General features: G+C 46.9%; 3 protein-coding genes across 3 annotated transcripts in view; 1 reads left to right on the top strand and 2 right to left on the bottom strand.

Annotated features, from left to right (window-relative positions):
* Window positions 1-1,242: 1,242 nt before the first annotated feature.
* On the bottom strand, window positions 1,243-7,255 carry calb2a (calbindin 2a). The gene is made up of 11 exons (XM_062461430.1): window positions 7,108-7,255; window positions 5,591-5,667; window positions 5,377-5,466; window positions 5,042-5,122; window positions 4,206-4,262; window positions 3,811-3,888; window positions 3,450-3,505; window positions 3,294-3,333; window positions 3,005-3,058; window positions 2,134-2,205; window positions 1,243-1,771 (listed from the first exon to the last, which is right to left on the bottom strand). The coding sequence occupies exons 1-11, from the start codon at window positions 7,199-7,201 to the stop codon at window positions 1,655-1,657; spliced, it is 816 nt and encodes a 271-aa protein (XP_062317414.1). The 5' UTR covers window positions 7,202-7,255; the 3' UTR covers window positions 1,243-1,654.
* Window positions 7,256-8,338: 1,083 nt separating this feature from the next.
* Window positions 8,339-13,109, bottom strand: pnp6 (purine nucleoside phosphorylase 6). The gene is made up of 6 exons (XM_062461428.1): window positions 12,945-13,109; window positions 10,951-11,120; window positions 10,661-10,764; window positions 9,887-10,062; window positions 9,521-9,711; window positions 8,339-9,385 (listed from the first exon to the last, which is right to left on the bottom strand). The coding sequence occupies exons 1-6, from the start codon at window positions 12,971-12,973 to the stop codon at window positions 9,189-9,191; spliced, it is 867 nt and encodes a 288-aa protein (XP_062317412.1). The 5' UTR covers window positions 12,974-13,109; the 3' UTR covers window positions 8,339-9,188.
* A 1,870-nt stretch (window positions 13,110-14,979) lies between these two features.
* The window catches only part of hydin (HYDIN axonemal central pair apparatus protein), a 40,516-nt gene continuing 29,685 nt past the window's right edge, over window positions 14,980-25,810 (top strand). The window contains exons 1-18 of the mRNA XM_062460777.1: window positions 14,980-15,151; window positions 15,291-15,416; window positions 15,818-15,937; window positions 16,161-16,295; window positions 16,402-16,601; window positions 16,742-16,866; window positions 19,157-19,358; window positions 19,642-19,825; window positions 19,915-20,014; window positions 20,184-20,302; window positions 20,582-20,805; window positions 21,101-21,168; window positions 21,453-21,688; window positions 21,799-21,899; window positions 22,518-22,653; window positions 22,906-23,070; window positions 25,225-25,377; window positions 25,644-25,810. The exon at window positions 25,644-25,810 is cut by the window's right edge and continues 72 nt beyond it. Coding sequence (XP_062316761.1) covers window positions 15,008-15,151; window positions 15,291-15,416; window positions 15,818-15,937; window positions 16,161-16,295; window positions 16,402-16,601; window positions 16,742-16,866; window positions 19,157-19,358; window positions 19,642-19,825; window positions 19,915-20,014; window positions 20,184-20,302; window positions 20,582-20,805; window positions 21,101-21,168; window positions 21,453-21,688; window positions 21,799-21,899; window positions 22,518-22,653; window positions 22,906-23,070; window positions 25,225-25,377; window positions 25,644-25,810 — 2,705 coding nt within the window. The 5' untranslated portion in view covers window positions 14,980-15,007. The remainder of the gene's footprint in view (window positions 15,152-15,290; window positions 15,417-15,817; window positions 15,938-16,160; window positions 16,296-16,401; window positions 16,602-16,741; window positions 16,867-19,156; window positions 19,359-19,641; window positions 19,826-19,914; window positions 20,015-20,183; window positions 20,303-20,581; window positions 20,806-21,100; window positions 21,169-21,452; window positions 21,689-21,798; window positions 21,900-22,517; window positions 22,654-22,905; window positions 23,071-25,224; window positions 25,378-25,643) is intronic.

Below are 25,810 nucleotides of genomic sequence, written 5' to 3'. Positions count from 1 at the left end.
CTGCTTTTTAAAAGTTTTATAGGGTATTCCATTGTCCTTTAAAAAAAGGTCACTCAACTGGGTGTGCCTACCAAAACAGAGCTAGTCACTGATCATTCACATGAGTATACTAGGCTACTTTCCACAACCACCCCTCAATGACAAACTGTGACAGTCCACATTCAGATGTAGTGGTATGGAGTCATAGCAAATATTCAAATATAGGACATTTGCACAAAGGTAGTCAGGCCTGATGTAGAGAGATGGTAGGACAATGTACCAAATCTGGCATCACGTGAGTTCACACTGCACAATGTCTCCTTTCCTCTCCTTCCCTCTCTCCTGCTCTCATCCTCTCACCCACCCCTTCTTCAGAAACATCACTGAACCAAATTATTGAGGGGAATTGTCCTAGGATTTCTTCTGGGTTCCTTTTTGATTTATTTGAAGCACTTAACAGTCTAAAAGTCAAGTAAACTTTTGCCATTTGACCCAGTACGATGTCTTACAGTGGCTGCATTGAGGCTGGTGGTCCAGGGGTGGATGATGGATAATAGTGGGAATGAGTGTTCCTAGGTGTAATGTGTTATCTGGGTGGTGGGAGGAACGCTATTTAAAGATCTCATGAATAAAACAGACTTCTTTCATACATGAATTACACATGAATCTTTTCTTCTTAACCCAAACTTCTATCATTCTCCATCATAGCTTACACCCGACATCACAGGGATAAAATGTGTATTTAGGAGTGCTCACACAGCTCTGAGAATGGTCATGCTGGAATGTCAGGAACACAAGGCTAATCATAATGTTGGAGTATTTATTGTGTCTTGGTTGAAGCCAGTCTTTTCCCTTCATTTCAGGTTGAAATGTTGATGATTTATTGATAAGTATAGTAGCAGCACAGGGACAGATGCTGGTGGTTGGCCGCTACATTATTCAACTACTTTTAAAAGCATCTCAGCACAATCAGAGGCAGTTTTACTAGAAATAACTTTTTAACTCTGAGTCCTACCTCAGAGAGAGAAGGAGAGGGAGAGAGAGGGAGAGTGACAGAAAGAGAGAGAGAGAGAAAGAAAGAGAGAGAGTGCAAGCGAGGGAGAGTGAAAGAGAAAAAAAGAGAGTGCCTTGTGATTCAGTTGAGGGTACACTACCCTCTGAGGTGCAGTACTTTGATGGAGTCACCGGTTGTTGCTAAGGCTGTACGAGCCTAAGAACCAGAGAACAATAACAGAAAGATGGATGAAGATGCTGAAATCAGAGTCTTAATCCTCAGACTTTAATTCATGTTTTCAAGAAGTTTCAGACAAAAACACCTCCACGCCAGTAAGGAAACAAGATGACACTACAGAGGAATAAATACTCAGGAGGACAGGATATAGGGACGGGGAGAGAGGGGACAAAGGAGTCAAAGAAATACATACATAAATCAGTAACGAGTAAACAAATCAGATGATCTCAATGGTTTGTGATCTTGTCGTTTCACACAAGGAGCTGAAGGGGTAGCAGAGAGCTTGGGTGGCAGGGGGGTGGGGGGGGGGGCGTGGCCTTGGGCATCAGGGTTCAATCAATCAGAGGTCGTTAGGGGAGTGACCGGGACATGCACCTGGTTGCATTTGCCAGGCAGCGGTAGGTGGGGGAGGTCAGGGGTCAGGCAGCGAGGAGGATGGCAGGTTCACAGCATGGGCTCTCTGCAGAGGACGATCTCCAGCTCGGCGCGGTACAGCTTCCCTCCGTCTGACAGAGCCATGATGCTCTGCTTATAGCCAGCCAGGCTGCTGCTGTCCAGGTCCTGCAGGACACCACGGCAGTATCATTACCAGCACAACATTGTTCTCAAACTCACAAAGCCATTATCAATCTCACTGTCACAGCACCAATATTTACATTTACATTTATGCATTTAGCAGACGCTTTTATCCAAAGCGACTTCCTCAGTCTCGACAATATCAATCTCACTATCACAACATCGTTCTCAAACTCACAAAGCCATTATCAATCTCACTGTCACATAGCTATACTGACCAGCACCCTTACTATACTGAAGCACACTTTTTGATTTACAGACCGTACCATTCCTTTCGTCATACAGGGGTGGTCCGGTCATACCATTGTGAGAGCAGCATTCACCTCTGACCCCTGAGAGCTTCTCACCTTTTTGTTCTTGGTATGCAGATCACGCAGAAGGGCGTCCAGCTCCTGCTCATCAATGTACCCGTTCCCATCCTGAGACAGGCACACACAGTCAGAGGGATGGAGTGACAGGCAGACACACAGTCAGAGGGATGGAGGGATAGAGGAGAGAGATGGAGTGACAAGGAAACAGCGAAGAAATTAAAAGGATGAAGTGTAGTTTGTAAGGATGGAATGGAACTTGGAAGGATGAAGGAGCCTATAAGAGGGATGGAGGCGAGAGATGATGAGAATATATTGAAGGCTGGAAAAAAACGATGGATATACAGTAGAGAAGAGTAGTGGACTTAAGAAGAAGAGTAACTGTAGATGCCAATCTGCACAGCGGGAGTTGGTGGGACTGGAGAGTGGAGAACAGCATGCCTTGGTTGCGTGCAGTCAAACATTTAGTATTTTTCCAAGCTCTGCACATTTTGGTTGGGGCACTGGGAGCCTTGTTAGAGTTCGGTTGACCTGTCCTCTTTCTCCCTCCCGCCTCTCTGTTTTACCCACAATGCTACAGCAGCAGCTGCCAGCGACGGACCTGCAGGGCGGAGCTGCACACCAGCGCTCGGATAATGATGTTAGCTAGCGTAATGTTAGCGTTTGACACACATCATGTGTTCATGGACTGACTCTCATTTATAATTGAGAGTCTGTTCTAGTCGTCAGCGAGCCTCCGGCCCAGCTAAACACACGCAAGCCTCTCTTATTTATCTTTTTACTCCTTTTCTTCTCTCCTCATAGTCTTCTTCCCTCCTCTGCTTTTCTCTCCTCCCCTCTCCGACTCGTTCATCTCCTCACACACTCACACACACCTTACAAACAAAGGAATTGCGGATTTGAGGTGTACCTTGTCGTAGAACTTGAAGATAGCATTGAACTGCTCTGTGTTCATCTTCATACCCTGGAAGACAAGTGCCAAATTGGATATCTTGATGGACGAGCAACATGACATCAAAAGATTTGAGGATGAGAGCTTTCTGACCCGGATGAGTGCCTGATTGTTCCTCAAAGAAATACCACACAAATCATGCACAAATCTAGCCTGGTGGGCCAGCTTAACTTTCATCTTAAAGCTCACACTCATGTGAGTGTATAGCTTAAGTCTGGCCAACATTCTAACAAAAAACAGCTATTACCTGGAACTTGAGTAAAAAGTTTTCTTGCACAGGAAGGAGTCTTGATGAGAGGAGCAGAGAGATGGGAGCAGATGTATAAGAACACAGCAGTCAGACAATAGAGGGACGTCTAGAAGTGTTGAACGTGAATACCTATCGAGACATGTTATCTGTTACCTGGCCATCTCTGATAGACCCAGCTTGCCATCTCCATTTAGATCAAACATCCTGAGCTAGAGAAAGAAAGAGCAGGAGAGACAGATGGAGATATATATAGAGAGGGAGAACGACCAGGAGATGGAGATGTAGAGAAAACAGGGAGAGGAGGAACATTAGGGGGGTTGTATTCGCGTCTGGCCTGCACAAGGCTGCAGATGTCTGAACATGTGGTCCTTGGAACACACAATCTACAGGGGCTGATGGGTTGTGAGGTGAGGAGGGATTGTGAGGTGAGGAGGGGCTGGGAGGTGAGGAGGGATTGGGAGGTGAGGAGGGGCTGGGAGGTGAGGAGGGATTGGGAGTTGACATCTTTACTCACTATGGTCTGCGTGTACTCATGCAGCTTCTGGTCATCATAGTGTCTATTGGCCTTCTTCAGCAAGTCTGACAGGAAGCCCTGAACACAAAAGAAGATTATCACGTTATACCTAATCAGTACCCATAGAACCCATTAGAAAGTTGTATTTCTGTGCCGATCTGAAGATCCTCTTAATGTACTTCACAACCCAGCCAGAAAAAAGTTAGGGTCACTCCAGGACCAAACAAAACCTTATGATCCAATATGATTCAATATTTTATTGGATACAGAGTGGGATAATGTAACTGGATTATTTTCATTCTACTGTTTACTATACTAGTTTCAAACCAGCTTGCAAACTCTATATAGGTACAATTCTGGTCGAGTAATTAAGTCCTAAACTCAAACAACCTTACCTTCAGTTCGTTTGCCTCAATGTAACCGCTTCGATCTGTGTCATACCGTCGCCATGCCTGCAAACCAAACCACATAATAGCAGTATCAACATTAATAGCTTTCATAGCAAGACCAATTTCCTGGCAATAGTGTCACCTGACAGGTGAAAGCTAGTTCTCTACATGGCATCTCTCCTGTTTCTTCCAACTTTTCTGCCTTTACAGACCTCTGTCTGACTTTGTGTCTCTATCTGCAGAACAGCTCTTATCAAAGATGGATACCCCTCTCCCCCTCCTGCTCCCCCCTCATCGTCTCCATGTATTATCTATGAAGCTGAAAATAGGTTCTACTTCTCTTTCTCCTTCCACCAATCTAAAAGCCTCCCTTCACCACCTTCACTCTTATTCCCTCAGATCACCACTTTGCTAGTTAGCTGCGTAATGTTTTAGGTACTGTAGTTAGCTTGTAGAGTTTGCTAATGAGGTTTGTGAAGTTAGTTAATGAGACAAATCAAGCAAATCATGGCTTTCATCAATCCGACCTACCTACCCTTTCTTTAACCATCCATCTCCTATTCCTACAATAACATCCCTTCTGGTTCTCATCATTTAGTCCTGTATTTTGACTACCACTCCTTAGAACTAATCCTTGGATAAGGACTGAGTGATACATATCCTGTCTCTAACATCAACATCTCTAATAATTTATATTTTTTGTTTTGGTTCTGTCATCTTCCTGAATTCAACACTGTCACTTCCTGTACTCCCCTCCACATCCTGTACTCATGTCCACTTCTTGAACTCAACTCCTCTACTCTCCTCCACTTCCTGAACTCACCTTCACTTCCTGTACTCACCGCCATGAACTCAGTGCTGGAGCCAACGTACTGTCTGAAGCAAAGCAGGAAATTCTCCTCTGTGGGAAGGATTTGGGCCAGCTGTGGAGGGGGTTTGGGGGTTTTCAGAGGGGTGAGGTGATGCAGGAGGAAGAGGGAGAGGAGGGAAACAGTAGAGAGAGACAGCGGAGACGAGCCAGAGAGGAGAAGGAGGGGATGAAGGGGGGGGGGGGGAAGAGGGAGAAGGACAAGAGAGGAGATTCGAGACTAATACGACACCTGGCAGACATCAGATCTCAGTTATGACCTGAGAGCAGCTGGCCTACGTCCTTGGAGATGCAAAGCTACAGACTCACCTCTGACATCTCAATCCTGCCATCTTTGTTCTTGTCAAACTTCTGCATGAACTCTTTCATCTTCTCTCTGAAGGTAACATTTGTTGGGTCCTGTAATTGCCACACACATACACACACGTTCATCTCTTCAATAAATATTGGGCTGGAATTGGCCGGGCCCTGCAGAGTTGTATGTAGTTGGTGACAGTAGATCTCCACCCTGTTGTGGACTCACCACTCCAGATCCTCTGCGTGCAACCTCCAGCTCCCTGAAGAAGTTCTCCAGTTCCTTCCCCTCAATATAACCGTTACCTGGAAGGAGAGAACAGACCACTCGTCCAGAATACTCCAGAACAGGACGACAGATCTAAACAAGCTATAGAACAGGACTCAATACAGACCAGGTATAAGTATAGATCCGACCGAACCAGAACAGGGCCAGCAACAGACCAGGTATGACTGCAGATCACACGAGAAGCAGCGACAGAATATGACTAAATATAAATAATGTAAGTTTGGACCAAATAGAAACCAGATACTTCACCTATATGATACACTCAAGACAGGAACTGTCTACAGACCAGATCTGGACTCAATTCACACAACACTGGACAAAATACATGACATGCCAGCTGATTGGATTAAAGACCATGCCAGAATACTATAAGAGTAGAAAGTGACAAGAAAGATCTAGACTGGAGACAAACCAATGTCTGTGTATGTGTGTACTGCTCTGTCCAATATGCTTCATTAAACTTCTTGAGGGCAAATGTTGAGGGGATTGTGTGCATTTTGTGATCAGTGAAGTGACGATACCATTCAGCATGAAGACCAAAAATAAGGGTTTCCCAGAACTTGCCTTGGGTTCCAACTGACATTTACATACACGCAGAAGCGCACACACAAACACAGATATGCATAGTCTTTGTTGGAAATATTTAACAACCGCCTTGCGAACAAATCACATCCCACCATAAGACTTTAGTGTTGCACTGACTGTTGAAACAAAATCCTTGGTAGCCAAATGTTGGGATGCATGATATTTGATTAGCAAATTAGATACAATATGTAAATGAGGAAACTGACTTTAGGCCAGTCCTGAGGGAGAGCTAACCCCCCTCCCCCCTCCCTCCCTCCCCCCTGCTGGGGATGGCTGGCCACCCATCCCCAGCACAGCAGCTGCAGTTGCCTTCCGTTCAGGTGAAAGCCAAGGTCAACTGGACTCTGATTCTGTCTAGTCAGAGGCGGGGTACCGTTTCCAACTCTACACTAAAAAAACGTCAGTGTGGGGTCGTTTGTCAAAAATTTTCATTTAGCATTGAGATGGGGGAAAAAACTAACATCCTAACCCGTTTGATCCGTGAAGCTCACGAGACACCACTGTTTAAAAGCACGCAGAAAAGTAATAGAAAAGATGAGAGACCCAGTTTGATCTGAAAAAATACACGCAGATTCAGTATCTAGCATTCAATCTCATTGAATATTAAATTGTAATAAATAACAAGTTACAGGTTTATAATTAATGTAAATTAGGTGTCCGTCTGTCGCATCTCTGCAGAATGCACACATTTCCATCACTCCATTCTCAAGCTTTGTGTGAAACAAAATATAAATTAAAAGCGTCTGATGAACAGAATCGATACCCACCTGTTTTCCCCTCACCATTTATTAATGTATTTGATACAAAAACACACAACATTAAATATTTAATGAGCAACTTTAAATTAAGTAAAAATAAAAACAGTAACTGACCGTCTGTGTCGAAATGTTTCCAGATCTCCAGGAACTGCGAGGCAGTGAGTTCAGCCAGATGCAGATAGGGTACTTGCTGTGGCTTGTTGGCCATGGTGTCAGATGTGTTCTCCTGAGCGCTAGAAATCCTGTGCCAACTTTGCTATAGTCCGGCCACACTGTAGCCCGCCCGCGCTGCAAGTCGCTTTTAAACCACAGCGTGGGCTGCAGTACCACCTGTCACGCGAGGGTGGCGCAGTGACACAAATTTCTTCGCAACACTACAGCAGTGCGTAAAGGCAGAATGCTGTAATCGGGGACAGGACCTCTGTTTAGAGATCCAAACATCCCTTGGCGTCCCGTTGGTCCCATCAGCTTCAGACAAATGTACTCTTTCTAACTCGCAGTCTTCTTTTGTGTGGGTGTGTATGTGTCTTTATTGTGTGTATGTTTATGTTTGCGCATGTGTGGAAGAGGGAAAGTCTCAAATATTACCCGTAGGTCTTACGGATTTCCTAGTGGGTGTAAATAGATGTTTGAATGAATCATGAATGTGTGTTTGTCAGGGTGCTGCAAGATGGCAGGCAGGCTGGCAGGTACTGGGGATGTGGACACGTTCCCTTAGCAGAACAGAGCTGTCTCAGTCACTCTCCTTTGCATCTCTCTTTACAGCAGGATCAATAATCTGACCTCCACTCACCTGGCACGATAGGGACACATAGATCATTACAAACAAGAGCTGTCACCTCAACCGGTCTCTCCTCTCTTTTTCTCCTCTACTCCACTGCACTCCCCTTTCTCCTCTCCTCTCCTGTCCTCCCCCTCTCCTCTCCTCCCATTCTCCTCTCCTCCCATTCTCCTCCCTCTCTCTCTCCTCTCCCACACTTCATAATTTTTTTCTCTCTCCACGTTGCTTTTTTCCTCTCCTTCGTCACTCCTCCCATCCATCTTCTCTCCGTAGTTTCCTGTGTCCTGGAGACAAGCCCGGAGGAGATTCTCATCTATTTCTGCCTCACTGTTAATATTTCATCTCAGCCCCACCTTCGTGTGGCCGCTTAGCTCATGAATGATACAGAAGATAGGGGAGAGCCACTGCTATGCTGTTACTTATTCAGCTCATTTCAAAGCATCTGTGCATTGGCATATGTTGTGTCTTCCCTATGTGTGTCATATGTGTAGGTAAACTGAGACATATGGTGGTCCAATGCTGTGTGTGTGTGTTTGTGTGTGTCACTCACAACAGTACAGCAGATATTGTACATGTTATTTATGGTTTTATTTCAGAATTACGTATACATAACACACAGGAAACCACAGCCTTGACTGAGAATGATGTGTTTGTACAGCACCTTAAGTTAAAGCCCAGACAATAATAATAACTCTCCCATCTGTTCCATTCAGGTACAGTCACTTCCTGAAGACATTGTGTGAACTTTGTGACAGGTGAACACATGACATCCCTTCAACATACATCACACACATATATATTAAAATAACCCAAGGACGTTTAAATATTTTAGATAAACTCTCATAAATCAGATATTAATCTTATATTTACTGTTGGTTCATAAGATTGACATCATACATGCTATTAATAAAATATAGTTATAAAAATATGAAATCAATGCCACCATTGTTTATAATAAACCATAATTCTTAATCAGAACTAAGGCATGTAAGACCGGAATGTCCCTGTGTAAAACATTCTATCCCTGCTCCCTGAGGTACATTCAGCTTCTCTGTGGTAAGGAGTTTTTCTCTCACCAAGGCATATTCCGCATGTATTGTACTAACTAGCCTCGTTATGTTAATGTTAGCCCAATCCATGCAGTGTGCTACTCTAGGCATGCCCACAAAGCTGTCTTTCACTAGCCACTCTCCTCTCCTTCCAGCACCCTGATCTGAGTAGTACCTCATCCTGACTCTACCCTGTTATCACAAAAACTACTAATCCATTACACAATGCCCCATTTATCTGAACCCTGCTAAAACATGCGATCAATACGGCCTGTATGAAGGGCCATGGCCAGACATGGTCCAGTCCAGCTTCGTTAATCTAGTTCAGACCATTAAATATTCCGGTCCAGTCCAGTGAGCGAGGTCTATAACTGGCCCACCATGTGTCTGACCAGCCTCTGCAGGTCCTTGGCCCTCATCTCGGTGGTCTGCAGCACCTCCTGGTGGTTGGCCTTCTGCTGGCTGTCGTAGTCCGTCACCACCTTATTGGTGATGAGGGAGAAGCCCAGCACGCGCATGCCGCAGTGACGCGCCACAACCACCTCGGGTACCGTGCTCATACCTTGGAGGGGGGGGGGGGGGGGGGGGAGGTACGGGAGGAAGAAGTAGAAACAGAGGGGGGGGGGGGGGGTTTAGTGCTGTGCTGTGCTTCTGTCAGTATGTGCCTGTGCTCATGCTCCGGTGATCCCATACTAACCCACAGCATCCGCCCCCAGGACCTGCAGAGCGCGACACTCAGCGATGGTCTCGAAGGTGGGCCCTGCCAGCATGCAGTAGACGCCCTGCTTGAGGAAGGAGCCACAACCCTGTTCCTCCGCTGTCCTCCGGGCCACGGTGCCCAGCTCACGGTCGTACGCATCAGACATGCAGGGGAAACGAACGCCAAACCTAGAAGCACACGCACGCATGCACACCATGCACAGACACACACACACCAGGCAGACACACACACACGCACCGCCACACATACACACACATACACAGAGCAGTTTACATGTACTCCCTCGGCACAGCATACAAACATCTTCCATGAACCCAGTGTTTGAAGATGTGGTCGGCTCACCTCTCATCGTTGTGACCACAGAGAGGGTTCTGGCCAGCGAAGCCTGGCATGTTGATGTGGTCTCTGATCAGCATGATGTCGCCCACGTTGAAGCTGGCGTTCAGACCTCCAGCAGCGTTGGTCACTATCAGAGTCTCCACCCCCAGCAGGAAGAACACACGCACTGGATATGTCACCTGGAGACAAAGAACATGAGAACATGAGAACTTGACAACATAAGAATGTGAGAACATGGAAAAACTAAATGTGAGAATGTCATCTGAGGAGTTGGACCAACTGACTCTCAGTGCCTCTCAACAGTCTGGTGGGTTTTAGGGAGGGTGTTTGGCTTATAAACATTTATAAAGAGAATAAATCTGTTGTGCACTTTAGAAAATATGTTTTGATTCATGCTACCCTTTTTTAAGATACATGTTTTGCCTTCTTGGACAGTGGCAGTTAGAGACAAAGGAAATGTATGGGAGAGAGAGGGGAAGACATGCAGAAATTGTAAACATTCTACCCAGTGAGCTAGCCCCTCAAGCTATACTTTCAATTTACAATTATGTGAAAAATAAATAAATACATAACTCGAAAACAGTTAAATCAGTTCTTCATTATCTGTAATGTTTACCCAGGTCCCAAGTATTTCTTGAGATTCCCAAGCCATGGCTGATTCATTACAGGAAAGAAACATTCACGATCAAAGGTTAACCAGGTTTCAGGAGGCCAGACAGCATGGTAAGGGACATGTTTGGGGTGAGCCCAGCTGTGCCGTGCCCCCAGAGTGCTCACCGTGGCGATGTTGTAGCCCTCATAGAAGTGGAAGCGGCCCTGCATGCAAACACACTGGCGCCCCTCCAACTCCCCAAACACCAGCTTGCCCGCGTGGCCCTCCACTGCCGCACAACACACAGCGTTAATGCAGCGTTCACACTCAACACAGCGTTAATACAGGGTTTGCACTCAACAAACAGTTAAAACACACCAAAACAACAGGGTTGAGAACACAGGGATGACAACATGGACAGCACAAGGGGCTGGTTGTTAACGCAGAGCAGCTAATGATGACACAAGACGCTAACCTGTGCTGTGGGGGAAGCGAGGGATGTCCGTATAAGAAAATACGTTCCTGTTCTCCAACAGGTCCGCCAGGCCCCCCAGGCCTGAGCCACAGATGATGGCTACCTTGGGGCGTAGCTGTGTGTTGGCCAGCAGCCAGTCTGCCGTCTCGCGGTAGTCCTCATAACTGTAACTGTAACGAAAACAAAGAATCCCATCAGTCCTTGTGCTGAACGGTCCTGTGACTTTAGTATCATAATAATAATGCAACTTAAATGTGTATGGCGCTTTTCTAGATAGCCTACTCAAAGATAATTTATTTAACAGGTTCATAAATAAAAAACAAGTTAGGTAGTAAAAACGAAAGGAGTTGTAGAACTATTGTGTCTTCTTAGAATTGTCTATCTCATCCCGCCACCCTAACCCAATCAGACCAATCAAGACACTCACTGTGTCACGACATCTGTCGATTGCTCTCTCCGGTTTCTTCATTAAAAATAACCACTGAACCAGTGGCAAAAATCTGCTATCAACTTTGGGGGGGACAATTATATGACATTTTCTCAAGAGCAATTTCTGAGGGGACACCAAAATTACTGCTGTAACACAGCCTACATTGTAATATGTTAAATGTATATTGAGGAACCATAATTAATCATCATTTATAGTTAGTAACTGAAACTGTTGAAATTACATAGTTATGTTTACAGTGATTTATTGGGGGGGGACAAATCATATTTTTCCCAGGATTGGGGGGGGCGTGTCCCCCCCGGGATTTCCGCCCATGGTCTTACCCAAGTATTTACAGTAAACTCTGCAGTTTTACAGTTCTACTAAAATTACCTAAGCAACAAAAACATGCCAACAATGCTTTTCCTTGTGAAGAGGTACTTAGTAACATATCTTAGCAACCAGCACAGCTGGTAATGGCACTCTCTGATCCCGTTCTGTGTGTCAGAGAGAAAGTGAAAGAGGATACGATTTAGAAGAGAGAGAGGTAGAGAGAGAAAGAGAGAGAGACTAACTAAAGAAAGACTAACTGAGCAGTTGATGTATTTCAGTGATCATGTCTGTCATTAACGGCTACACCGTTTAGTTTACAGCTGTAATGCCGAATGCCTTATCTTATAAGTCACCATAAAACTTCTGCAGTAACATTTTATTCTCAACCTTATGATCAATGTTGATTATAAATCTATTGTACTTTGATGTCAGTGAAACATATTTCGTACTTTGAACAGAAAGTCATTTTGTTGAAATCTTGTTTTATAGAAGATGAGCAACCAAACTGTAATGATTTCTGGGGAGGTTTGTAAAAGCGAGTAGGAGTGAGAGAAAGAATCGCAAGCTGATTGGCTGATGTGGGTTTGGTGGAGCTGTCCGTGGTGCTGGGATCAGCACTTTTTCATCAGCAGGCTGCGCACGCACGGTTACTGGTGCACGAGCACAATGGCTCTTTATAGTAGGCTATTTATCGGCAGAAGCAAGCTCGAGCCGATCGAGTCAGTGTGTAGAAAATAGCTTGCGCAAGCTATCTGTGTAGACAATTCAGTGAATCTTTCCAAACGTTTAACTCAGTAACAGAGACCACGTCTTTACTTAATATTATTTATATAAATTAACACAGAACATGTGGTAGTTGGTGATTAGTGAACAGAAAACATTCTTTATTGTCCTTCAAAATAATCGTGTATTTGACGTGTATGTTTTATACATAGCCTACGGAAGATGATAAAACGTAGGATATGATGTTCATTGATGACCTACCTATTTTGCCTAGAACGGACGCTCATAGATTCTATGGAGGACACTGGCTTGTTTGATCCACATTGGTTGTTGCTATAGCGATCTGATAATCTAGATATTTTAGCTCAATCAGGCATCATACTGTCATAGAGACCGTCTTTCAGACGGCTACTTAATATTTAAGCACTGTCTATACAATATAGCGAAGACAACATTAAATTAACACGATTGTTTACTTTCCAGAAGCCTAGCCTATACCCCGGTATCTTACCTGCACTTGCCGAAGGCTGAAGCATCCATAGCTGAAGCGGTTTTAATTCCGCAGTTCGACACAGCTCGCTGACAGAGATGGGTTGGTTATAGCTTAAACCGTAATCACACGGACGAGGTCACATAGGCTATTGCGTCTGACGTGGTCGGTGGGTGTCCGACGATGTAGGCGGAGTCTGTAGAGTTGCGGTCCCTTTGAAAAAGCTAGTCTAGCTGTCACATCCCATTTTCTAACAGACTGGCTTGCTCACTGACCCGCTCACTGATCCCGGAGGAATGACACTGACAGCGCCCTGGGAACAAAGTAGCATAACTCATCAAGCCTGGAAACGAGTTATGATAATCTATACGAATTTGATTATCTTCATAGGCTAATTAAAAAACGTTACTGGGCTTTTTTTATTTTATTCATCGTATAGGCTATATAACTTGAAAGCTTAAGACAAACGTCCACATCAGCAGAATACAAGTAGGCAGTAGCCTAGGCTAGACCCTGGCTACTTTCCAACTATGTTCTTCAGGAATCCTAGTCTCGCCCAGACCTGCAATCAGACCTCAATCAGTCAGCTTTAATTTGGGTGATTGGGAGTCGGGAGAAAACGGTCTATCAGTTTTCTTTCTCACCGTTTGTGTATACACTACCAAGTACCAAAAGACATATGGTCGGAAGACACAAACCACAAAATAGTATATTAGTATACTACATATAAATTGCCTAAATCATGTGCCTGGACTGATGTTGGTTCGAGTGAGTGAGGCAAGCCGACAAAAATCCCGATAAGAAGAGAGCGGACAGTTAGCTACTACTCCTTCCAGTGCAATGTAAAGTTACAGTGGTAGCTAGGCTACTGACCTTCCGAGCGGTGAACGGGATTGCACCTGACTACATCAAATCTCTCGTCCAGACTCATAACCCCACCCACCACCTATGGTCTTCTTCTGACAACCGTCTGGTGGTCCCCCGCCTCTCAAGAGCGCCCGCTCCCTACCCAAGCTCTTCTGTCTGGCCCCCCAATGGTGGAATGGAATCATCTCCCCACATCCATCAGAGATAGGCTACTGACTGTCTCTCCACCTTCAAGAAAAGGCTAAAGACGCACTTGGTCCGTTGTTGGATCAGATGTTAGTTTATTTCCTCCAGGAACACAATGACACTTATTGAGGGACTTGTTGCACTTGTTGGTTAGTTGTAGACCTAACTGATTTCACTAGTAGGCCTACCTGTAGCTGAGAATTATATTATTGTTGCTTGCTTTCCTCCAGGTACACTCTAGCACTTTCGAGGAGCATGTTGTTTAATTGTAATTTGTTTAACGACATGCTCTTCTGGTTCTACCCATTGGCACTTATTTGCTTTTCACAATGTTGGTAATGTTGGCTATGTTTCATGGCTACCTGCAATGTTTTTGTCTCTCGTTGTCTATGATCATTGACCTATGCACTTTTTGTAAAGCTCTTTCTTGTAAGTCGCTTTGGATAAAAGCGTAGACCTGCTAAATGAATAAACAGGCCTACTGTGAATTGATCGCCTGTAAAAAGAAAAGAGATGGGCGCAGAGAGGCTGTGTCTGCAGGGAGGCGCCGGGTGCCTGGAACCAATGAAGACGCCGTTTATTGGAGAGTCGTTCCCAAGGCAACAACCAAGCTACAAATCGCAAACAAGGTGCACGAGAGAGAAACAGTCAACTCAAATTAAAGCACTTTCGCTAGTTAGCTATCAGCTACTAGTCAATGTTCTTGGCTAAACCTAGGAATGACTATCTGTAAGTGTGTTAGTTAATAGTTTACATAATTCATTAATACAGTTAGAAAGAGGTATTTCTGAGTGTAAATGTTTTGAAATAAATTCGCGTTTATTTGTCGCTATTTTAGCAAGCTCAGTCACCTAGACTAAGGTTAGTTAGAGCTAGCACTTATGTTTTCTATACCTAGTTAGATGACATTCATAGTTAATACAATTTCAGGTTGAACATAAATCACTGGACGTTGAACGGTTATGCTGATATCCATCGGGATTTAATGCGTTTCTAGATTAGGTGAAACAAGGAGGAGCCAACTGTCTACAATGCCTACTTCCAAAGTCCAGCCATATCACGCTGGTGATGGTGCCCTGCCAAGGTCGCCCCTGAAAATGCCAGAGGGGCTCAAGACCAAAGTAGTTGCCCCACGGAACCCCAAACTAGTGGGGTGGGAAGACAGGCCCAGGAAGGTAAGAAGATGCCAGTTCACAAGCTCTCAGCTGCATGTAACATTTTTGGCTGAAGTCAGAAAAATCTGGGGGGGGCGTAGCCCACCCTTGCACCCCCCTGGATCCGGCCCTGCAGTGATGTTTCGCTGTCCGATTCTAGGTTCTTCCGTCTGAGTTTGCCCGTGAGATGTCCCTGTCCACAGAGGAGAAGCTGGCCAGCATTCATGTCATGCACCCGCCACGCATCCTGGAGCTGCTGGACATGAGCGAGACCACACATCAGAAGGTAAAAGCTAGCAAGACCACCCTCTAAAATACCCAACCTAGCAGGCCAGGTTCAAGTCTAAGAACATTAAGCATGCCTTTTCAAAATTCTTGACTTTCAAAGATTGACATTTCAATATTCACTATGAGCCAAACACTGAAGCTATCTCAGATGTATCTTCAGTGGTGGAGCAACAGTTTTTCAGTTCATCTGTACACGGCAGAATGGATACTATTTCTGCTGCACTGTTTTTTCCCCCATGCAATATACAAAGTACATGCAATATACAAACTATTAAGAAGTTGATAGTATTATAGGTTTTGTAGTTTTATAGTTTTAAGTTACTATGTCGTCATGTTTCAACATGACAAGTCTGGATTAGACCCTGTGACTATCCCTGTGTGATTGACTATCCCTGTCAGTTTTCCTCGGTCGACGTGGACCAGGCTCTGTTCCAGCCGTTTCCCTCAGAGATCATCTTCCAGAACTACTCTCCCTCAGAAACCTACCAGATCCCCCTCACCCTCCGCAACAACGACAAGGTAGCTCTGCTGTTCAGCCTGCCCTCTGCTGCTGAGAACCTGGGATGTCTCCAAACATATCCAGAGAGTGTGTGTGTGTGTGTGTCTCAGCGCTCTGTGCAGCGCTTGACATTAACATTTTTGCTCACCAGCCACTGTGGCTAGTGGTTTTCCAAAGTTAATAGCCACTCATGTCAAGCCCTGCTCACGTGTGTGTGTCTCACTTGTCTGTGTGTGTGTTTAGATTCCTCGGCTGGTGAAGGTCATGGAGGAGGATTCCCTGTACTTCCGTGTGGTCAGTCCAGTGGATGTGGGCAGCAAAGTAGCTCCAGGGATGGCCTCCATTTTCACTGTGCTCTTCTCCCCTCAGGAGAACAAGGTACTGGGCTGGGGGTTAGGAGCTCGGCTGCCTCGCTATCTGGGTGTTTAGAATTGTGATCAGATCAGATCTCCCCTTCACTTTCTCTGTGTGTGTGTGTTGCTAGGACTACCTTCACAGGGTTGTCTGTGTGACAGAGAGGGAGAAGTTTGAGGTTCCGATTCGGGCGATCGGAGCAAGGGCTGTCCTGGATTTCCCTGATCAGCTGCACTTTCCCGTCTCTCCTGTGAAGGCCGTGGCTCAACGAACCTTACTGGTCAGGAACATAGGCAACACAGAAGCCAGGTTCCAGCTACTCACACACAGGTGAGACACACACACAAACACACAAAAGTGAGACACACACATACATACACACACACACACAGGTGACACACACACACATGCACATACTTCAGGGTTGCTAGGGGTCACCTCTCTGACCTTGTGTCCTGTATTGTGTCAAGCCCTTTCTCAGTGGCGCCCCCTTTGGGAACAGTGGCAGTAGGAGCCAGCATACAGGTGTCAGTGGACTTCCTCCCCAAGACTTCTGGAGACCACTGCCAAGACCTGCATCTCCACTACCACACAGGTTAAACCAATAGCACACACACACACACACACACACACACACACACACACACACACACACACACACACACACACACACACACACACTGTTCCTGGCTGCCTCTGACCCGGGGAGAACAGTACAGCAGACAGCTGAGGAACTCGCTGCAGTACTCTCTAGCCAGGGGAACTAAACGCGACACCACAAGTGCGATACCTGCACTGGCTAAACTCCTTGTCAGACTTCATAACTAAGCTGGTAGTAGTGATCGACAATAATATTGTTTTTAACCGTGTCAAATACAAACTTTTAATTGTAGAATTCTCTCCATGTCGACAAAATTGAATGTGTTTTTAACATGCTAGTTATAGTGTATTGTATATGTTTGTAAATGTTTGTATGTGTGATTGTAAATTTCGGGGCAATTCAGTTTTTACTGCAAGGCCGAAGTGTTTGTTGAATGGTTGTACACATGTACGTGCACATGTGTATGAGCACACACACACACTCACAAACCCACAGACTGGAGGAAAAGGAGGGGAATAAGGGGTGACAGCTGTTCTTAGGAAATACACGCCGATGTGGTATGAAGATCAAGAAGTGTGTGGCACCAACATCCACGACACTGTATTATGAGTGCAGACGGTATTTTTTCTTTTTTATACAGCTGTGTGTGTGTGTATGTGTGTGTATGTGTTTGCCAAGCTGCGTAGCTGTCTCCCTGTATAACACTCAGGTCTTGTGAGGGGCAGCAGTAACATTAAGCTTTTATAATGGACTCTGCTCTAAAAAGACCACTTTGGGCCCATCAGGGGCAAACCATTTTTAATTTAGCACCTTTCCCTGTCTGTCTCATATATGTTTTAGACGGGGTTCTCCTCGGGGTTCACTAAACAGCAGTGTACGCTGCTAAAGTACCATGGCTGTCATAAAGCTTGTCAAGGTGCTATAGACCTACATAGACAGTGCTGCAGCTTCCACGGAGCCACACAGAGAGACACAGTGTCGCTGCTGCAGTTTTAGAGGTGGAACTGGTGTCAGAGGTGTTACGGCCACATGTGTTGTGTTCTTTGTTTGTCACTTCCCTTTTCTGTAGTTCCGCCCAGGTTGTGTTCCCCATGATTGCCAGATAAGATGCACCTGGCCAGGTGATCAAGCAGCAGATAAAGACTCCAGTTTCCTGCTGCAGGAAAGGCTTCTAGCTTGGGGACTGCTGGTCTTGCTGCCTCTTAGCCTGGGAGTTTGTTGCTCTGCTATGTTTGTCTAATAGTTGTGAAATGATGTTGTATTAATAAATCCCATGGATTTGGTACTTTTAAAGGTGTTCTTAGTAGTTGTTTTGGGTCAGTGGTGGAATGTTTGTTTGCCCCATAGGGCCACTAAAGTTGGGGCATAACAGAGGGGTCAGAATAGCAGCTTGGACAGGGAGTGGAGGGAGGGAGGTGGGGATGGAGGGAGGGAGGGGGGATGGAGGGAGGGAGGGGGGGATGGAGGGAGGGAGGGAGGGGGGGATGGAGGGAGGGAGGTGGGGATGGAGGGAGGGAGGGGGGGATGGAGGGAGGGAGGGAGGGGGGGATGGAGGGAGGGAGGGGGGGAGGGAGGGAGGGAGGTGGGGATGGAGGGAGGGAGGGGGGGAGGGAGGGGGGGAGGGGGGGATGGAGGGATACACTAGGTTTGTTGTGGAGTTCAAATTGACATGTTGCCATTTGTCACGTTGAGCAGTGGGTCAGCTGCAAGGATCTGATTTGAATCTAACCAAACTTGTTTGGGGATATTTACATTTTTACTAGCAGCTGAGTCTGGCAAAACACAGGCACCTTACCCAGTCTTATTTGTTTCTGGTCGGATGGGAGTGACTAGTCTGGTCCTGTTGGGGTCTTTGTAGAGGAGTGCCTCTTGTTGGAATCAAGGTTACATGACAGAACCACTGGTTTCTTTCTTTCTTATCTTCTCTTACCTCAACCTTAGTGAGACTTAGATCCAAAACATGAACCAAACATACAGTATCCACATGAACTCTAACAACAATTTAAAAAGTGTTTTAAAAAGTGATGACAAAGTGCTCTTAAACTCATGGAGGAACAAATGATCATGTAAGTAAGACATGGCAATACCCCTGATGTCAACGCTGAAGACACGGACAGTGTTGTAAGACAGTAATGAAATAACCAAGGTCAGGTTTTCATCCAAACTTTGACTGTGTGTGCATGTATGTGTGTGCGTGTGAGTATATGTGCCTGTATGTGCGTGCGTGTGTGTTTGTGTGTATGTATGTGTTTGTGTGTGCGTGTGTGCGTGCGTGTGTGTCCAGGGGAGGACGTGTGCCTGCGGCTGTACGGCGCGGCAGCAGACGTGAACGTGAGGCTGGAGCGGAGCTCCGTCATGGTGGAGAGGACGTTCGTGTCCCTGTCCAGCCAGCGCGCCGTGGCCCTCCTCAACAGGAGCGACGCGCTGCTGCACTACCGCTGGAGCGCCTTCGCCAGCGAGGGGGAGGAGGAGGAGCTCAAGCTCAGGTAAGGTCCATCTCAGGGGACGTCCTTGACCGTGCGTTCGACACGGCCCCTTCTCCACCCATCCCCACCGTAGCAGTTTCAAGAGCATTGCGGGAATGTTGAGTGCTTCCGACTTGCTCATTCCTTCCCTCTCCTCTGTCTTTATCTCTCCCTCTATTTCTCGCTCCTTCTTTCTTTATCTCTCCCTTTCCTCCCTCTCTTCCTCTCTCCTCTTTCTTCATCTCTCCCTCTCTCTTCCGTTCTCTCTTCCTCTCTCTCTCTCCCTCTCCCTGTCTCTCCGTAGCGAGTGCAAGGAGTTGTACCAGGAGCAGGAGGATGAAATGGAGAACTTCCTGTCCGAGTGTGACGCCGACCCCACCGTGCGAGACCGCCTCTCTCTGCTCTCCAGAACCTTCCAGGAGCGACGCCGGCAGCTGCGCCAGGACCACCCGGCCCTCTTACACAGCCACATCACAGTGGAGCCCCTGGTGGGTTCCTGGCCCAGCGGTGGGGTTGTGGAGAAGCACCGGTCAGGAGACTGGTCAGGGAACTGACCAAGTGTTTTGTGTTTGTTTAGGAGGGGGACATCTGGCCCAACTCCTCCGCAGACATCAGCATCATCTTCAAACCACGGGAGGCCACCGCTTACCAGCTCACGCTCTACTGCGACATCACAGGTGTTTGTTTACGTGCAGCGTTGATGTGGACAGGAGGTTTTTACGAGCAGTTTTGACCCTGTTTCACTGCAACATGTTGCTCCCTCCCTCCCTCTCTCTCCCTCTCCTCCCTCCCTCTCTCTCCTCCCTCCCTCCCTCTTTCCCTCCCTCCCTCCCTCCTTGTCTGTAGGTCGCGAGTCTCGCCTGCCTTTAAGGATCAAGGGGGAGGGGGTCGGCCCCAAACTCCAGTCCAACTTTGATCTCCTCGACATGGGCAACATCTTTGTGGGCTCCAAGCACAGCTATGAGGTACAGCAGTCTGGAAGGTCCTGTCTGAAGTGTGATGAGAGGGTGGGAGGGTACGGCTCGGTGGTTAGAGCACTCGACAGCAGATCAAGAGGTCGCAGGTTCAAATGAAAGCCGCTTAAGATGAAAGCGTCTGCTAAATGCATTTGAATTATTATCTGATCCTACACATGCCTTCAAACCTGACCTGGGCAGCGATCATACCCCACTTATGCAACTGAATGACCTCAGACACGATACAGTTGAGTTGTCATGTAAATATTCCTTTGTGTGTTTTTTCAGGTGCTGCTGTCCAACCAGGGGCTCATCACCGCCTCCTACAGTGTGGAGAGTCCAAGTTCAGCCTTCGGCCGCTGTTTCTCCTTCTGTCCAGCAGAGGGCGTGGTTCCCCCTGGGAAGTGCCACGCCCTGGAGGTCTGCTTCTCCTGCAGCACCCTGGGAAATTTCTCAGAGGAAATCCTCTTGACTGTGATTGGAAACCCTCAGCCCCTGACCCTCACCTTCAGGTATCTCACACACACGCCTCCTTAACCCTCATCCTCCACTTCATCCTCCTTAACTTCATCCTTAAACTTCACTGTCAACTTCTGCTGTGTTTCATAACTCCCCACCTTCATGTAGATCTCCCATACCTCCTTTCCTCCTCCACTTCCTCCTCCACTTCCTTATCATCTTCCACTTCAACTTCAACCTTAACCCTTCATCCTCAACTTCCTCTTCCACTTCCTCCTCCACTTCCTCCTCCACTTCCTCCTCAACGTCAGCTGTAACACCTCACCTTCATCGTGATGTTTATTCCAGGGGGCGTGTGATGGGCCCCACCTTCCACTTCAGCATCCCAGAGCTCACATTTGGAGACGTGTCTTTTGGTGAGTCTGACATCCCAACATGCTGCTGTCCTGACTGGACAACCTGCAACAACACCACGGCCTCTCCTGCCTATGTTCTGCTTGTCTCTCTCTCTCTCTCTCTCTCTCTCTCTCTCTCTCTCTCTCTCTCTCTCTCTCTCTCTCTCTCTCTCTCTCTCTCTCTCTCTCTCTCTCTCTCTCCCTCTCTCCCTCTCACTCTCTGTGTCTCTCTGTGTCTCTCATTCTCTATCACCCTCTCTCTCTCATTTCCTCTGCCTGTCTATCTGTCTCTGCCTGCCCTCCAGGCTTCCCTCACACCCTGACCTGCAGCCTCAGTAACACCTCCCTGGTTCCCATGGCGTTTGCCCTGCGTGTCCCCGGGGATGGCGACGGAGCCCCCAGCGTGACCAGCGTCTCCCAGGTGGCCGACCTGTCCCGGGCGGACTGGCCGTGCAGCAGCGCCGAGGGCAGCAGGCCGGCCGAGTTCAGCCTCAGCCCCCGCTCGGGCACAGTGAGGCCCCAGGGCCAGATGTCCATTCAGGTACAGTACACACCAGAGGCTGTGGGACTCACCACTGGAGTACACATACCAAGGAATCTCTGACGTAATGGTTTTATTCTGACACTGTGTGTGTGTGTGTGTGTATGTAGGTGACACTGTGTTCTAACAGGGTGCGGAGCTACCGTCTGGCACTGGTGGTGGATGTGGAGGGAGTGGGGGAGGAGGTGCTGGCCCTGCCCATCACAGCCAGGTCCAGATGCCTCACACACACACACACAAACAACCAGGTCACACCTCCACAGTGTTTCCTTTAGGATTGATTTTATTTTAGCAGCGGGGGCAGGTCTGTCAGAACAACAACCCCCCCCAGCCGAAATGAAGTTCACTATATTTTGGAGCAGTTTAATGTAATAGTCTACTGTCTAATAGCTAATGTAATATTGCACATATTTTGTCCTATTTCCCCTAAAGCAATAAGGTTAGGCTACTTAAAGACACCTCTTCCACTCCTAAAGTGTGTTCTAAATGGCATAAATTCTGCCAGTTAATAATTGACGTAACAACTTATTGTAAATGGTCAGTAGCCTAGCCTATCGATTATGGTAGGCCACTTTATAGCTTGTGTACACTGTCTGCTTCATTCGATCTTGACATATAGGCTAAGCGTTCTGTAGCGAATGATAACAATAAACCCACTATTCTACTCTAACAATCACTGCTGATAGACGGCCTTTTGTACAGCCCTATTTCTGATACCGTAGCGGAAACACTGCCTCCAGACACACACACACACACAAACATCCTCAGTTCACACACACGAGCACAAAAATGACCAACTGCATGTTGTTGATGTTTTCTGGCTTCATAGGTGCGTCGTGCCTGAGGTTGTCGTGGAAACCTCATTGCTAGAGTACCACGGCTGTTTCCTTGGTTACCCATACGAGCAAATGTTGAAGCTTATCAACAGCAGTGACCTCCCAGCCTGCTATGGCCTCCTCTTCCAGGTGTGACTCGCTGCCAAACATTCTGGCTCGTCAAACTGACTCTTAAACCTCGAGGGCTTTTACACACCCAACCTTGGCAACCGCTGCCGCCTCCATTACTTTCAATCAATGCTCAACGGCAATTTTGCCTTAACCCTTACATATCTTAGCCTTACCCTTAGCCTGTCTAACTTTCAGTAATTGTGTTTGTGTGTATGTGTTTATCTGCGTATATATATGTTTAAATGTTTGCGTCTCTGTGTGTGTGTGCAGGAGTACGAGGAGAGGCCGGCGCTGGTGTACTCCAGCGCCCACCCCAGAGGGGTGGTGCAGCCCGGCAGTGCTGTGGAGATCCCCCTCGTCCTGCAGGCCAAGGCTGTGGGGCGGCTGCAGCACACCGCTCTCATCGCTGTGTTTGGCAGGAAGGAGCCCCCTCTGGTCAGTGTGTGTGTGTGTGTCACGTGTGCATACTTATGTGTCTGTCTGTGTATGTGCTGTTTGTATATACATATGTGTGTGTATGTGTGTACAAATGTGTTTGTGCATGTGTGTGTATATATATGTGTGATGATATACATTTAGTCATTTAGCAGACGCTCTTATCCAGAGCGACTTACAGTAAGTACAGGGACATTCCTCCGAGGCAAGTAGGGTGAAGTGCCTTGCCCAAGGACACAACGTCATTTTGCACTGCCGGGAATCGAACTGGCAACCTTCAGATTACTAGACTGAGTCCCTAACCGCTCAGCCACCTGACAGCAGGGCTCTTCAATAGGCGGCCCGCGGGCCGAATCCGGCCCCCTAGCAGCTTTGGACTGGACCCCGGAGTGTGCTCCAGTAACCTCATTCAGTTTGTGACTATGACAAAAAAAAAAAAAACACTTGTGACCAGGGCCGGACTTACCATTGGGCTTGACTGGGCTCCAGCCCATGGGCCCCCGTCCTGTAGGGGCCCCCGTCCTGTAGGGGCCCCCGTCCTGTAGGGGCCCCCGTCCTGTAGGGGGCCCCGTCCTGTAGGGGGCCCCGTCCTGTAGGGGCCCCCGTCCTGTAGGGGGCCCCGTCCTGTAGGGGGCCCCGTCCTGTAGGGGGCCCCGCCCGTTTACGTGCAGCGGAGGACTGAGCTATTAGCCAGAAAGCTAAGTTATGCTAGCAAGATTCATAGACAAGAACATTGTGTACGGTTGACAAACCGTAAATATAATTTGACAATATGTTTGACAAGAAGACTAGCTAGCTAACAAGCCATGTCATTGTCCCCAAATCAATATCAAGGTTTTCACGAACAAGGTATCGGCCATATACTAGCTAGTACTAGGCTACAGTACGGCCGCAGCATGTGTAGTGGGTTGAATAGCTAGCAAATGGATGTGAGATGATCGCATCAAAGTTGACATATTCTCCAAACAGTAATTATAATTTGACAGTATGTTTAACAACAAGACTAGACAGCAATCTAGCCATGTCATTGTCCCCAAATCAAATCAAGATTTGTATGTGTTGGCCGCAGTCTGAAGTAGAGCTAGGTTGACTAGCGAGGTGAATCGAATGGGATGTGAGATGAGCGGTTACGTGACACTGACTGACACAGTAAATTCAGAAAAGTAACATTTTCCAAATAGGTTAAAAGAGATATTGAAGTCACTCATTGTTGTAATTACATGTTAGCTTGGTAAAGTTTCTCAAAATTGTAAACGGAGGTTTTGACAGTGTGACTGCGTCCCTGATGTTATTGTTACTTATTTCAGACACTTTGTACAGGCTCATACCAAGGAAAGATGTTCTTTGCACATACAATGTAGCCAGCTCAATAATTTAGAATGGTGAACAGTTTTGCTGGAACTACTTGGCTGATTGGCTGCAGCCAATCAGAATCGAGTATTCACCCAGACCATGGTATAATAACTTTAAAAAATGTTTTGTCATTGGGGAACATTTAGTCATTGAATCGTTAATTCAGGAGATTCGTTCAAAAATGCGGATTCATCCATGAAACAAGTGAAGTATTTGAGTAGTTGAATCATGCATTCAAACCAAGTTTTTTTATTTTTATAATTCAGAATAATTAAACATTCAGCAATTCAGCAACACTTCAGCAATTAACATAAATTATGTTATTTTGTTTAGTTGTTTGTTCAGAATCGTGCAGCTCTAAATACATATAGCTTGTGTATGTATCATTTTGTTCTATTTAAAGTCATGTATAGTTGGTAGGGCCCGAAAATGACCCAAGCCCAGGGGCCCCCACCGCCCTTAGTCTTCCATTTTTGTTAGTTAATTGCATTTTCTCCAATTGTCTGTTAATATGGCTTGGTTATTGCTCACCTGGTTTGATTTTTGAATCCTTGGGCATATGCGGCTTCTTGGGCATATGTTGTTATATGCACTTACAAAATAGAATATATTGACTCCTTCAGTATGTTGTTGTAATTTCTTTATTTGTTACCGTGATTACTCATATCCTCCGGCCCCTGACTTTGCCTCAGTTTCAAGAACCGGCCCCAGCTCCAAACTAATTGAAGAGCCCTGCCCTACAGTATACAGTATATACAGTATATGTGTGTGTGTAACCCCGGGCCTGTTGTGGTGTTGCAGGAGGTGTTGCTGTCCTGTATTGGGAAGGGTCCTGAGGTGCTTGTTGCGACCACACATCTCGACTTTGGCTCCATCCCAGTGTTGACGGATGTTTCTAGAACCCTGCAGCTGTGTAACGAGTCTCCCATCCCAGCGCTCTTCTCAGCACAGATGGTGGGTTCTGTCCCTCCCTCACTCCCTCACTCCCTCCCTCACTCACTGTCACTGGCTCCTCCTACACTCACTACCCTCAGAGCCTGAACAGTCTCATGAAGCACTTTCAGGTCCATTTAGCTGTACGGTGTGTCTGTGTGCGTGTGTGCTTGTGTGTGTGTGTGTATATGCTTGTTTGTACGTGCATGTTTGTGCGTGGTGCGTCTGTGTGTGTGTGTCTGTGCTGTGTGGGGTGTGTATGTATGTGTGTGTGTGTGTGTCAGCAGGGCCGCAGCAGGTCTCTGTGGAGGGTGGAGCCCAGCGAGGGTGTGGTGTCTCCAGGGAGCCAGCTGGAGCTGAGAGTGGTGGCCCACCTGGACGACACCCTGCGCTTCCACGACCACCTGCTGCTGCTGGTCCAAGACAGACAGCCACACCGCATCTCGCTGCTCGC

This window comes from Osmerus eperlanus, chromosome 5, assembly GCF_963692335.1.
Source record: "Osmerus eperlanus chromosome 5, fOsmEpe2.1, whole genome shotgun sequence".
Classification (NCBI taxonomy): Eukaryota; Metazoa; Chordata; class Actinopteri; order Osmeriformes; family Osmeridae; genus Osmerus; species Osmerus eperlanus.
This window is presented reverse-complemented; position numbering and strand designations above follow the sequence as displayed.

Bases quoted from the DNA above. Each gene is read 5' to 3' on its own strand.
- calb2a (XM_062461430.1), bottom strand. From the start codon at position 7,201: ATGGCCAACAAGCCACAGCAAGTACCCTATCTGCATCTGGCTGAACTC. The intron at 5,668-7,107 runs GTCAGTTACTGT...CTCTCCTTCCAG, and splicing joins GAAACATTTCGACACAGACG to GTAACGGTTATATTGAGGGG. The intron at 5,467-5,590 runs GTGAGTCCACAA...TGGCAATTACAG, and splicing joins CACGCAGAGGATCTGGAGTG to GACCCAACAAATGTTACCTT.
- pnp6 (XM_062461428.1), bottom strand. From the start codon at position 12,973: ATGGATGCTTCAGCCTTCGGCAAGTGCAG. The intron at 9,712-9,886 runs GTGAGCCGACCA...GTGTGCTTCTAG, and splicing joins TGTGGTCACAACGATGAGAG to GTTTGGCGTTCGTTTCCCCT. The intron at 9,386-9,520 runs GTTAGTATGGGA...CCCCCCTCCAAG, and splicing joins CCTGGGGGCGGATGCTGTGG to GTATGAGCACGGTACCCGAG.